At 43.7% G+C, this 12,294-nt stretch overlaps 1 protein-coding gene across 3 annotated transcripts in view; it reads right to left on the bottom strand.

Annotated features, from left to right (window-relative positions):
* TTLL1 (TTL family tubulin polyglutamylase complex subunit L1) overlaps positions 1-11,803 on the bottom strand; it is an 82,290-nt gene extending 70,487 nt beyond the window's left edge. The window contains exons 1-2 of one of the 3 annotated variants that reach the window (XM_073621961.1): positions 11,660-11,803; positions 10,876-10,992 (exon numbers count right to left, since the gene is read on the bottom strand). In XM_073621961.1, the coding sequence (XP_073478062.1) occupies positions 10,876-10,988 (113 nt within the window). In that variant the 5' untranslated portion in view covers positions 10,989-10,992; positions 11,660-11,803. The other 2 variants (XM_073621959.1, XM_073621960.1) reach the window with 2 other exon arrangements.
* Positions 11,804-12,294: the final 491 nt, after the last annotated feature.

Here is a 12,294-nt window from a genome sequence, read left to right as displayed (position 1 = left end):
TTTTTGTACTAATATTCTCGTCCAAAAATTGATATGTGTATGGCCAGCATAAGGCATTTAGTAGCAGCAGCATGATTTTTTTTTTATCACCTGTCATTAGGTTTAAAAAAAAAAATGTAGGCCTTTATTGTACAAAAACAGCAGATAATCACTACTATAAGGGATTCATTTATACTGTGAAACAATGAAAGTATATAATATTATATACACATAACTTATATCATAAATATTATAATACATTTACCCAGAAGTAGGATATATGGGTCTTTTAACTGGGAGTCAGACATGAAGTTATATGAGGGATGGAGGGGGGGATATACAATAAATCTTCTATATTAAAGTAGTACTAAAGGCTGAGACCTTTTGCATGGGTATAATCATTTTAAATAGGGTGCACAATATTGGTAAACGTTGACTTTAAATGTAATGCCTTATATTACCTCCAGTCTATCAGCCCATAGGCAGATCCGGGGGGGGATGTCATATTACAATTACCAATCATCATTATGATAATCACACAGTACAGATGCCACAGCACATGTATTGTGTGATTATCATGATAATAATGATGATATAGAATGACAGAAAAATTCATCTTTAGGCTTCTTTCACACAGGGTGTGCTGCAGACAAGCGTCTAACATGCAGGGCTGTCTTTTACTGGCATCCCAAAGCTGACATCCCATTTATTTCTACTGAGACACACAGCCGCTATATCCCAATATGTCCCAGAATGCATCCAGGGTGCGTTCAGGGACCCGCACCAGCATGTCATATTGGGATACAGCGGCTGTGTGTCTCAGTAGAAATAAATGGGATGCATGTAACACTTTAAAACAGTGTCACTGTTTTAAACAAGGTTAGGACTGTATGATGCATTAAATACAGTTCTGTAAGCAACACCTAATTTTCTGGCAGTGCCCCTCCCAAGACCAGACTCTGGATCTGCCCCTGTATCAGCCCCCAGCTTCTCTGGGTTTAGATGCTGATCTTCCCTGCACAGAGCCCTTAAAGAGGCTTCAGTCATTTTTTCAACTTTCCATCTTCTGCCCTTTTTGTTTTAACTTTAGATAGTAAAACATTTTTTTTTCTGCCAGTAAATCCCTTCTACAACCTACTTCCAGTTTCTTGTCTGGTTAAAAACCTAGGCTTATGACATCATGCACAGCTCTCTCTCTCACTCTTGTGAGAGTTTTTGACAGGAAGGGAAGGGGGATGAGTTATAAGAGGGCCAATGAGGGCTGCAGAGCTGGAGGTGTGCCTCTGTGTGTCTGTAGACCACAAGAAGTGAACAGGCAGCAGCTTCAGCTGCCCACAGTTAAAATGGTTGCAGCCAGACTCAGTGGAGGGAGATTTCTGCAGTATATTTGGCAAGTACAGTTGGAGGGAAGCTTCAGAATGGCAAAGATGTTTTTATTACAAATTATGTATTAAGCACTTAACCACTTGCCGTCCGCCATATAGCAGAATGACGGCGGCAAAGTGGTCTCAATATCCTGACTGGGCGTCATATGAGGTCCACAGGATATTGAGCCGCTGCGCGCCCCTGGGGGCACGCATCGCGGCAATCGTTGTTGCGGGGTGTCAGTCTTACACCCCGCAACACGGATCTAGGTAAAGAGTCTCTGACGGAGACTCTTTACCACGTGATCAGCCATGTCCAATCACGGCTGATCACGATGTAAATAGGAAGAGCCGTAATCGGCTTTTCCTCACTCGCGTCTGACAGACGTGAGTAGAGGAGAGCCGGTCGGCTGCTCTGCTGACAGGAAGGGGGGTCTGTGCTGATTGTTTATCAGCACAGCCCCCCTCGGATCCCACCCAGGACCATCAGGGAAGCCGCCCAGGACCACCAGGATGGCCATCCACACTGGACCACCAGGTATGCCCCCTAGACCCCCAGGGAAATACTAATCTGTGCCCAGGCAGCTGCCAATCAATGCCCAGGCAGCAGCCAATCAGTGCCCACTCACAATGCCTGCCAGTGCCACCAGGGATGCCTATCAGTGCCCCCTATCAGTGCCCATCAGTGCCACGTATCCATGCCCAGTGCCGCCTATCAGTGCCCATCAGTGCCACCCATAAGAACCCATCTTTGCAGCCTTTCAGTGCCCACCAGTGCCACCCATGAGTGCCCATCAGTGCCGCCTATCAATGCCCATCAGTGCTGCATATCAGTGCCACCCATCAGTGCCCATCATCAGTGCCCGCTCATTGGTGCCACCTTATCAGTGCTTGTCAGTGCCGCCTTATCAGTGCCCATCAATGAAAGAGAAAACTTACTTCTTTACAAAATTTTTTAACAGAAACAAAAGCAAAACTTTTATTTTTTTCAAAATTTTCGGTCTTTTTTTATTTGTTTAACAATAAAATAAAAATCGCAGAGGTGATCAAATACCACCAAAAGAAATCTCTATTTGTGGGAACAAAATGATAAAAATTTAGTTTGGGTACAGTGATGGATGACCGCGCAATTGTCATTCAAACTGCGACAGCGCTGAATGCTTAAAATTAGTCTGGGCAGGAAGGTGTATAAGTGCCCGGTATTGAAGTGGTTAAGGACTGAGCTTCTTTTTGAGATTTGTTGTTTACAAGTTAACCGCTTGCCGACCGCCTCACACAGATATACTGCGGCAGAAGGGCACGTACAGGCAGAATCACGTACCTGTACGTTCCCCTTTAAAAGGGGGCCAGCTCCGTGAGTCAGGTCGCGGGTCCCGTGGACTTGATCACCGCAGGGATACCTGCAATCGCCTCACGGGGAGAAAGAATGGGGAGATGCTGATGTAAACAAGCATCTCCCCGTTCTGCCTAGTGACAGTGTCACTGATCTCTGCTCCCTGTGATCGGGAGCAGAGATCAGTGACGTGTCACACACAGCCCATCCCCCCTACAGTTAGAAACACGCCCCTAGAACACACTTAACCCCTACACTGCCAGTGTCATTTACACAGGAATCAGTGCATTTGTATAGCACTGATTGCTGTATAAATGACAATGGTCCCAAAAATGTGTCAAAAATGTCAGATGTGTCCGCCATAATGTCGCAGTCACAATAAAAATCGCTGATCGCCGCCATTTAAAAAATAAAAAATATATTGATAAAAATGCCATAAAACTTTCCCCTATTTTGTAAACGCTATAACTTTTGCGCAAACTGATCAATAATCGCTTATTGCGATTTTTTTTACCAAAAATATGTAGAAGAATACGTATCAGCCTAAACTGAGGGAAAAAATTGTTTTTTTATATATTTTTGGGGGATATTTATTATAGCAAAAAGTAAAAAATAATGCGGTCGTTGCAATACTTTCTGTCACGGGTGATCAAATACCACCAAAAGAAAGCTCTATTTGTGGGAAAAAAAGGACGCCAATTTTGTTTGGGAGCCACGTCACACGACCGCGCAATTGTCAGTTAAAGCGACGCAATGCCGAATCGCAAAAAGTGCTCTGGTCAGGAAGGGGGTAAATTCTTCCGGGGCTGAAGTGGTTAAAAACAGGTTTTTTTGCTAGAAAATTGCTTAGAACCCCCAAACATTATACATTTTGTTTTCCAACACCCTAGAGAATAAAATGGCGGTCGTTGCAATACTTTCTGTCATACCGTATTTGCGCAGCGGTCTTACAAGCGCACTTTTTTTTGGGAAAAAAATACAATTTTTTGAATTAAAAAAATAAGACAACGTTAAAGTTAGCCCAATTTTTGTTTATATTGTGAAAGATAATGTTACACCGAGTAAATTGATACCCAACATGTCACGCTTCAAAATTGCGCCCACTCGTGCAATGGTGACAAACTTTTACCCTTAAAAAATCTCCATAGGCGACGTTTGAAAAATTCTACAGGTTGCATGTTTTGAGTTACAGAGGAGGCCTATGGCTATTATTGCTCTCGCTCTACTGATCGCGGCGATATGGTTTGAACACAGTTTTCATATGCGGGCGCTACTACTGTATGCGTTCGCTTCTTCACGCGAGGTCGACGGGAACTTCTTTTTCTTATTTATTTTACCTTTTATTTTTTTACACTGTTCTTTAATAAAAAAAAAAAGTGTCACTTTTATTCCTATTACAAAGAATGTAAACATCCCTTGTAATAGAAAAAAAGCATGACGGGACCTCCTAAATATGAGATCTGGGGTCAAAAAGACCTCAGATCTCATATTTACACTGATGCCGTGTACACACGATCGGACTTTACGGCATACTTGGTCCGGCGTACCGGATTTCGTCGGACAATTCGATCGTGTGTGGGCTCCAGCGGACTTTGTTTTCTCAAAAGTTTGTCGGACTTAGATTTGAAACATGTTTCAAATCTATCCGACGCACTCGAGTCCAGTCGAAAAGTTCGCTCATCTGTATGCTGGTCCGACGGACAAAAACCCACACTAGGGCAACTATTGGCTACTGGCTATGAACTTTCTTCTTTTAGTCTGGTCGTACGTCATCACGTACAAATTCGTTGGACTTTGGTTGATCGTGTGTAGGAAAGTCTGATCATTCGGAAAGTCCGTCGTAAAGTCCGTCAAAGTCCGCTGGGCAAAGTCTGCGTAAAGTCCGCTCGTGTGTACGCGGCATAAGATGCAATTAAAAAAAAAAAAGGCCCTTTAAGAGCTACGGGCGGTTGTGACGTTTTGACGTTGCTTCCGCCCTGCAATGTTATGGAGATGGGTGGGGGCCATCTTACCCTCACTTGTCACCATACCCAGCAAGGGATAAAATCCGATCGCCTCTGCCGCTGCCAACGGCTCCGGTAAGCATTAAGTGTATATGAAACCGCTGCGCTTAGGACAGAATATAAGGTATGCAGCCCCCCTAAGGAGACTCCGCAAAGTGTTTAAATTGTATAATGGGGAATGGCGCTCCCTTTAGGATAATTGGGTAGTAGAGTAGTAGGGGGGGATTTTATTGTATAGTTCCTTGTGACTAGAACCAATTTTTAACTCCAACTGTACCCCTAGTGGTGGTACAGGATACCATCAACCCTATAAAGTGCAAAAAACCTAATGTGCAGCAGTGTAATCTTCATTGAAACAATTCATAACTCATACATGTGACCACAGTAGAAAAAATAAATAAAAAACTAAACATTTCCAATATTCATGAATCATACATGTGACCACCCTGGAAAAGAGGGGGGGGGGGGGTTATATGCTGAACCCCTAATTATATAATAGATCTTCACCAACAAGCCAGCATAAATATTAGTGAGTTATTCGCAAGACCCATACATACACCTTAAACCAAATAAAATGAATTAATAATATAACCAGTGATCATAGTCCTAGGTGTGCTAGATCATTGATTTTCCCTTATATCACATGAACTTCCAGGTGCACCTTTAGGGCTCTTTCACACGGGGGATCCGTATGTCCGTTTTTCATCCTTCCATTTTCGGATGAAAAACGGACATACATGTATCCCTATGGAGCGTCGGATGTCAGCGGTGACATGTCCGCTGACATCCGACGCCGCTCCGATCCGAAAAGTGTAACGGAGGAAAAACCTACTTTTTCCATCCGTTTTCGGATCGGATCGGGTGACGACGGACACTACGGTCCGTCATCATCCGATCCCCCATAGGGGAGAGCGGCGCTCTGACAGGTCCGTAGCTGCACAGCGTGCAGAGACAGACCTGTCATCTTTCTGCTCAGCGGGGATCGGCGGAGCGATCCCCGCTGAGCCAGCGGGTGTTCACGGGGCGGATCATCACTGATCCGCCCCGTGTGAAAGAGCCCTATCTCAAATTAGTGCAAGTGTGTGCAAAGCAATTAATAATAAATAGTAAGTAATTATAGTCCATATAGTAATCAAAGTCTTCAAATCCAATGTTCAAAATTATTTCCAAAGAAACTGTGACTGGGTTGCTCTCAGATGATATTGGTGACTTATTGTGCTCCCCCTCACGGGTCCCCACTCACCGAATCCCGCAACCCCAAAAGGGGCAAACAGCATAGGGTATCACGGCCACAAACTCCTCTCCACCGCGATCATCTGAGGTATCCAAATTGGTCTCCGCTCACCGTGTTGTATTTAAGGTATGTTCTCAATGGCTCCAGTTGAGTCGAGGTAGTAGATCACCTCTGGTTATGAGGGTGTCTCGACATGGACTGCAGAGTAAAGGTGGAAGATATGCTCCAGTTGCCTCTAAGCGCGCTGTCAGATTGCCTCCAGGTGGCGCGGAGGATCCTGACACTTTACTGGTTTACAACCTTTACTTGCACTAATTTGAGTAAAGGTGCACCTGGAAGTTCATGTGATATAAGGGAAAATCAATGATCTAGCACACCTAGGACTATGATCACTGGTTATATTATTAATTAATTTTATTTGGTTTAAGGTGTATGTATGGGTCTTGCGAATAAGTCACTAATATTTATGCTGGCTTGTTGGTGAAGATCTATCATATAATTAGGGGTTCAGCATATAAACCCCCCCCCCTCTTTTCCAGGGTGGTCACATGTACGATTCATGAATATTGGAAATGTTTCGTTTTTTATTTATTTTTTCTACTGTGGTCACATGTATGAGTTATGAATTGTTTCAATGAAGATTGCACTGCTGCACATTAGGTTTTTTGCACTTTATAGGGTTGATGGTATCCTGTACCACCACTAGGGGTACAGTTGGAGTTAAAAATTGGCTCCGGTAAGCAGCAGAGGGCACCGGAGATACTTGTTTTTTAAATAAATTTGTACTAATCAAATTTATGTTTATTAATTTTTTTTTTATGTAACTCTTTGAGTACTGAGATAAGCCATTTTTCATCTGGAGACACAGTGAGGGATGCCTACAGTTTCTTTCCAAGTATATAGAAGTCAATTTGAAGAGTAACAAAATCCTGCATTCAGCAATGTTGCCACCTTTAGGCCAAAACAGATTCACTCCATTAACCACTTTAAGACCGAGCCTCTTTTTTTAGATGTGGTGTTTACATGTTAAAAACAGGTTTTTTTTGCTAGAAAATTACTTAGAACCCCCAAACATTATACATTTTTGTTCTAACATTCTAGAGAATAAAATGGCGGTCGTTGCAATACTTTCTGTCACACCGTATTTGCGCAGCGGTCTTACAAGCACACTTTTTTAAAAAAAAAATTCTACTTTTTTTTATTAAAAAAATAAGACAACAGTAAAGTTAGCCCAATTTTTAAAGATTTTTTAAGACAAAGATCTTTTTAAAGATAATGTTACACCGAGTAAATCGATACCCAACATGTCACGCTTCAAAATTGCGCCCGCTCGTGAAATGGCGACAAACTTTTACCCTTACAAATCTCCATAGGCGACGTTTAAAAAAATTCTACAGGTTGCATGTTTTGAGTTACAGAGGAGGTCTAGGGCTAGAATTATTGCTCTCGCTCTACCGATCACAGCGATATCTCACATGTGTGGTTTGAACACTGTTTTCATATGTGGGCACTACTCACGTATGCGTTCGCTTCTGCACGGGAGCTCGGCAGGACGGGCCGCGGTTAAAATTTTTTTTTTTTCTTATTTATTTTACCTTTTACTTTTTTATTTTTACACTGTTTAAAAAAAAAAAAAAAGTGTCACTTTTATTCCTATTACAAGGAATGTAAACATCCCTTGTAATAGAAAAAAAAAGCATGACAGGACCTCTTAAATATAAGATCTGGGGTCAAAAAGATCTCAGATCTCATATTTACACTAAAATGCAATAAAAAAAAAAGAAAAAAAAAAACTGTCATTTAAAAAATAAATAAATAAATAAATTGGCCCTTTAAGAGCTATGGGTGGAAGTGACGTTTTGACGTCGCTTCCGCCCTGCAGTGTCATGGAGATGGGTGGGGGCCATCTTCCCCTCACTGGTCCCCATATCAACCCAGGGGACAGACGCGATCGCCTCCGCCACTTCCGGCGCCTCCGGTAAGCAGCAGAGGGCAACGGATCGCGGCGGGAGGGGGGCCCCTCTCCCGCCACCGATAAAAGTGATCTCACGGCGAATCCGCCGCAGAGACCACTTTTATCTTGTAGCCGGCCGAACACGGGGATACCGGGGTTATGGCAGCTAGCTGCTGCCATAACAACGATAGACGTCCCAAAGTAGGGATATACATCGGCGTGCGGCCGTCGGCAAGTGGTTAAAACCTAACTTCAGCCTTCCCTTCAGTCTTGCACAATTGTACATTGTATTGCTCCTCTCCTGTACTGAAATTTCTTACTGCACACTGAGAGCGTCTCACAATGTGCATTAGAAGCTGCAGCAAGTTACACAGAGCCCGCCCATTTTCTGGCTGGAGGACATCCAGCATCATCTTCCTGTTTCCTCCCCAGCCTGACTGTTCCTTGCCCTTTTCTTTCATTCATTGGATTTAAGTTCTTTCAATCATGGAGGCCCAGCATCACATGTTGGCATTACCTAGGACGGTCTGCATGAAAATACAGTCTGCCCAGAATGCCCATTTCTCCAGACTGACATCCACGCATCAAGATATTTTGATATTTGCATAAGTAATCCTGATGCCTCGTACACACGAGCGGACTTCTCGTCGGACTGAACTCTGAAGGACTTTGACGAAGTTCCGATGGAGTTCCGACGAAACGGACTTGCCTACACACGATCCCACCAAAGTCCAATCGTTTCGAAAGTGATGACGTACGACTGGACTAGAAAAGGAGCTTCAATAGCCAGTAGCCAATAGCTGCTCTTGCGTAGTTTTTCGTTCCGTCGGACTAGCATACAGACAAACGTTTTTTTCCGATAGGAATCGAGTCCGTCGGAAAGATTTGAAACGTGTTCTATTTCTAGGTCCGTCAGATTTTTCAACAGAAAAGGTCCGATGAAGCCCACACACGATCGGAATGTCCCACGGATTCGTTCCGTCTGACCTTTCCTGCCGGAAAGTCCAGTCAGGTGTACGCGGCATAAGAGTCAGACCACTATTTGCAGCAGTGCTGAGGGCTCTTGGGAGGAGTACTGAGGCAAGGTGATGTTATGTTTTCAGGAAACCATGTACAGCTCCCTGCCAGCCCCTCCCAAAAGCCATAATCTGCCATTTTGCGGAGCCTTTTTAGCGCTTTTAAGGCACTTCGGAAGCGCTTCCCATTCATTTCAATGGGCAGGGGCATTTTTGGAGCGCTTCTTACAGCGCTCCAAACCCGCCCCAAAGATGCTGTCATGCAAGCGCACCGCCCAAGTGTGAAAGCAGTCATGCAAATGAATGGGAGGCAGTTTTCAGGTGCTTTTCAGAGGCTATTTCTAGCGCTAAAAGGCCTGAAAACTGCCTCAGGGTGAAAGGGGTCTAAGAGAAATTCCCAAAACATGGCCTGTTGGGGGTACGTGAGGACTGAGGTTGAGAACCACTGATCTACACTAGAACCAACATTTTTGGGAGAGCCAATCTCCTGGGTGCCCCACCTCTCTCATTGCATCCTCCTTGACCTTCACATCACTGCTGTATCCTATAAAAGGATTAAAGTCAGTGGGAGGAACCAGTGCAATCTTCGGGCTGAACTAGGAGATTGACACTCCTGGAATTGTTGGTTTCAGTGTGGGCTTCAGAGGAAGATTTCTCAGCAAGGAGTGTGGCAAGAAAGGCGAGTATGTAGAGACTTATTTTACAGGTATGGCATAGTTTAAAACCCTGACTGCACAGACACAATTGTTTTACCATACCAAATAGACTCTATACCAGGGGTTTCAAACTGGCAGCCCTGCAGCTGTTGTGACACTACAAGTCCCATCATGCCTCTGCCTGTGGGAGTCATGCTTGTAACTGTCAGCCTTGCAATTCCCCATGGGACTTGTAGTTTTGCAACAGCTGGAGGGCCACCAGTTTGAGATCCCTGCTCTATACTGTTCTTAAATGTCTCTGTGCATATTTAATTAGTAGTAATAGTAACTAATAGTATGATATATAGTGCATTTACATAGCAGCAGCCAAAGTCATCCTTTACATATACATACGGTACTGCCCACAGCACTGCGATTGCATTTACTGGTTTCTGATAATCCAGCATAATGCTGTTCACCAACAGACTTTCAAGCTGGTAGTACCCTGTTCCTTGCACATGCAGCATGTATGGTAGAGCCCATGTGTAGGTTTGAATGGGCCAGTAGAGCCTCCCTTTGTCTTCCACTCTAAACTGAATTGTAAAGATGTGAACCAGCCCCATATAAAAGAATGGGATTTCTACCTGACATACATTTGCTTTCATTATTTGCTGCATATTATCAAACGAGTGTGAATAGGCCCTCACTGTATACATTTTAATTGGATGTGGGTAACACATGAGAGCAATGTGGAGACAGGGACAAGAAGCTGTTACCCTATAACACATAGTGCCCAAGCAAAGATCTTCAGCGATTATTTTCATAAAAGTTGCAAATTTAAATAGATTGGAAATGACTTGTGAATATGCAAGAATATATTAAAAATTATGTGAGATGTTGGTACTTGGGTTTAGATCTACTCCAGTCTTTTACTGGGTCCACTAAGGTAGTTTCACACTGCTCTGTAGCAAAATCGCTGCAAAAATGCATATGCGTTTTTACTGCAATTTTAGCGGTGTTTCAGATGCCTTTGCTGTCCGTTTCTGGTGCGTTTTTGGGTTGCCTGCACCTGTGAAAAATGAACATGTGACTTAAACGCACCAAAAACGCAAAATTGCGGTGTATTTTTATAATTTTGCTGTGATTTCCATTCATTTAAATGAGAAGCTGCGTTTTTGGTGTGGTTTACCAAACCGCACCAAAGATGCAGCATGCAGGACCTGTCAAAACGCACCGTGCCTGTAACACAGTGGTTTCAAGGGAAATGTTTTTCTTGCAAGGAAAAAAGTATCAGTGTGAAAGGGCCCTAAATCTAAACATTTAGCAGGCAGGAATTCTTCCTTATTTAAACCCTCACCAGTAGAAATTCCAGTCTTCACTCTCCGACACCTGGACCCATCCTCTCTTCTCAAAATTATTAATTAAAACTGACTTCTCGATGTCCGTCACCCACTTCATTTTCCCAGACATGGCCCTGAATGAGAAAAAGGAAAACAGAGATCAGATCACTGAGGATACACAGATCAGGGACAATAGATTGGGTGTTCTGCATTTGACGTCAGTGTAATGCAGCTTAGTGGCCAGCAGGAGGAGCTGCTTATCTGCCCATTATAAAGCTCAAGGCATAGACGAATATCTTTATCTCTATAGCATAGATCCTATATACAGGCATATAAACTATAATCCATATACAGCCTATACATTTTAATCCATATACATCCTATAACCAGCCTGTATCCCATATAATATATATAATTTCTCCATCTGCAGATATGGATATACAGCTTATTGCCCCATCTGCAGATATAGATATGCAGCTTATTGCCCCATCTGCAGATTTACATATACAGCTTATTGCCCCATCTGCAGATTTACATATACAGCTTATTGCCCCATCTGCAGATTTACATATACAGCTTATTGCCCCATCTGCAGGTTCTCCCGATCCACAGTCCACCTCCATGTAACCAATCTGCAGTGCAGAGATTTAAGACTCCCAGCCATCCTGCAGCCCAGAGAATTAATATTGGTAGCACAATGCAAAGCCTGTTAGATGTCCCAGTCTGTGCTGCCAGCCATCCTTTCCCCTTTCAGAGCAAACCCCGACTTGTCCTCCCCCACACATCTCATCACACACTCACCCTGCAGACAGCTCTGGGTACCCTCCCTGCCATGGACAGCTCACTCATTACATCCGGGTGGTCTCCATGGTGACCGGGGACGCTGAGAACCACGTGCTCCTGTGTGGAGGGCTGGATGCAAGAAGAGGACCTGTCACCACTTCACACATCACTGCTGCTGACAGTGCTGAGCGATTCACTCATCTCAGGAGCTCTTTTGTTTTTCTTCTGTAGTGACCTGATGTGGGTCAAACACAACTTTAGAATTTCAGAGATAAACAAACATTTCTGACAAACTGGGGGGCATTTACTAAAACCGGAGCATGCAAAATCTGGTGCAGATGTGCATAGAAACCAATCAGCTTCCATTTTTTTTTTTTTTTTTCAAAGCTGAAATGATAAGTTCACCTTTTGTGCTATGTTACACTCATATTTAGGAGGTAACATGTTACTGTAGCACCCCCCCCCCCAGTCCCCCAGTCCTCCTTTGTGACAGCGAGCGGGGTTCGTCTCCCCTTGCTCACTGTCACAATTTTAAAAAAATCTGGCTGTGCAGGGCTCCGCCCACCTGTCAGTGACATTTATTCACAGACTTCTGTGAGTGTAAAAACTACAAGTACGAACAGCCTTTTGCAGCTGTCGGCTTGTTCTCAATG

This window comes from Aquarana catesbeiana, linkage group LG03 (assembly GCF_042186555.1).
Source record: "Aquarana catesbeiana isolate 2022-GZ linkage group LG03, ASM4218655v1, whole genome shotgun sequence".
NCBI lineage: Eukaryota > Metazoa > Chordata > Amphibia > Anura > Ranidae > Aquarana > Aquarana catesbeiana.
This window is presented reverse-complemented; position numbering and strand designations above follow the sequence as displayed.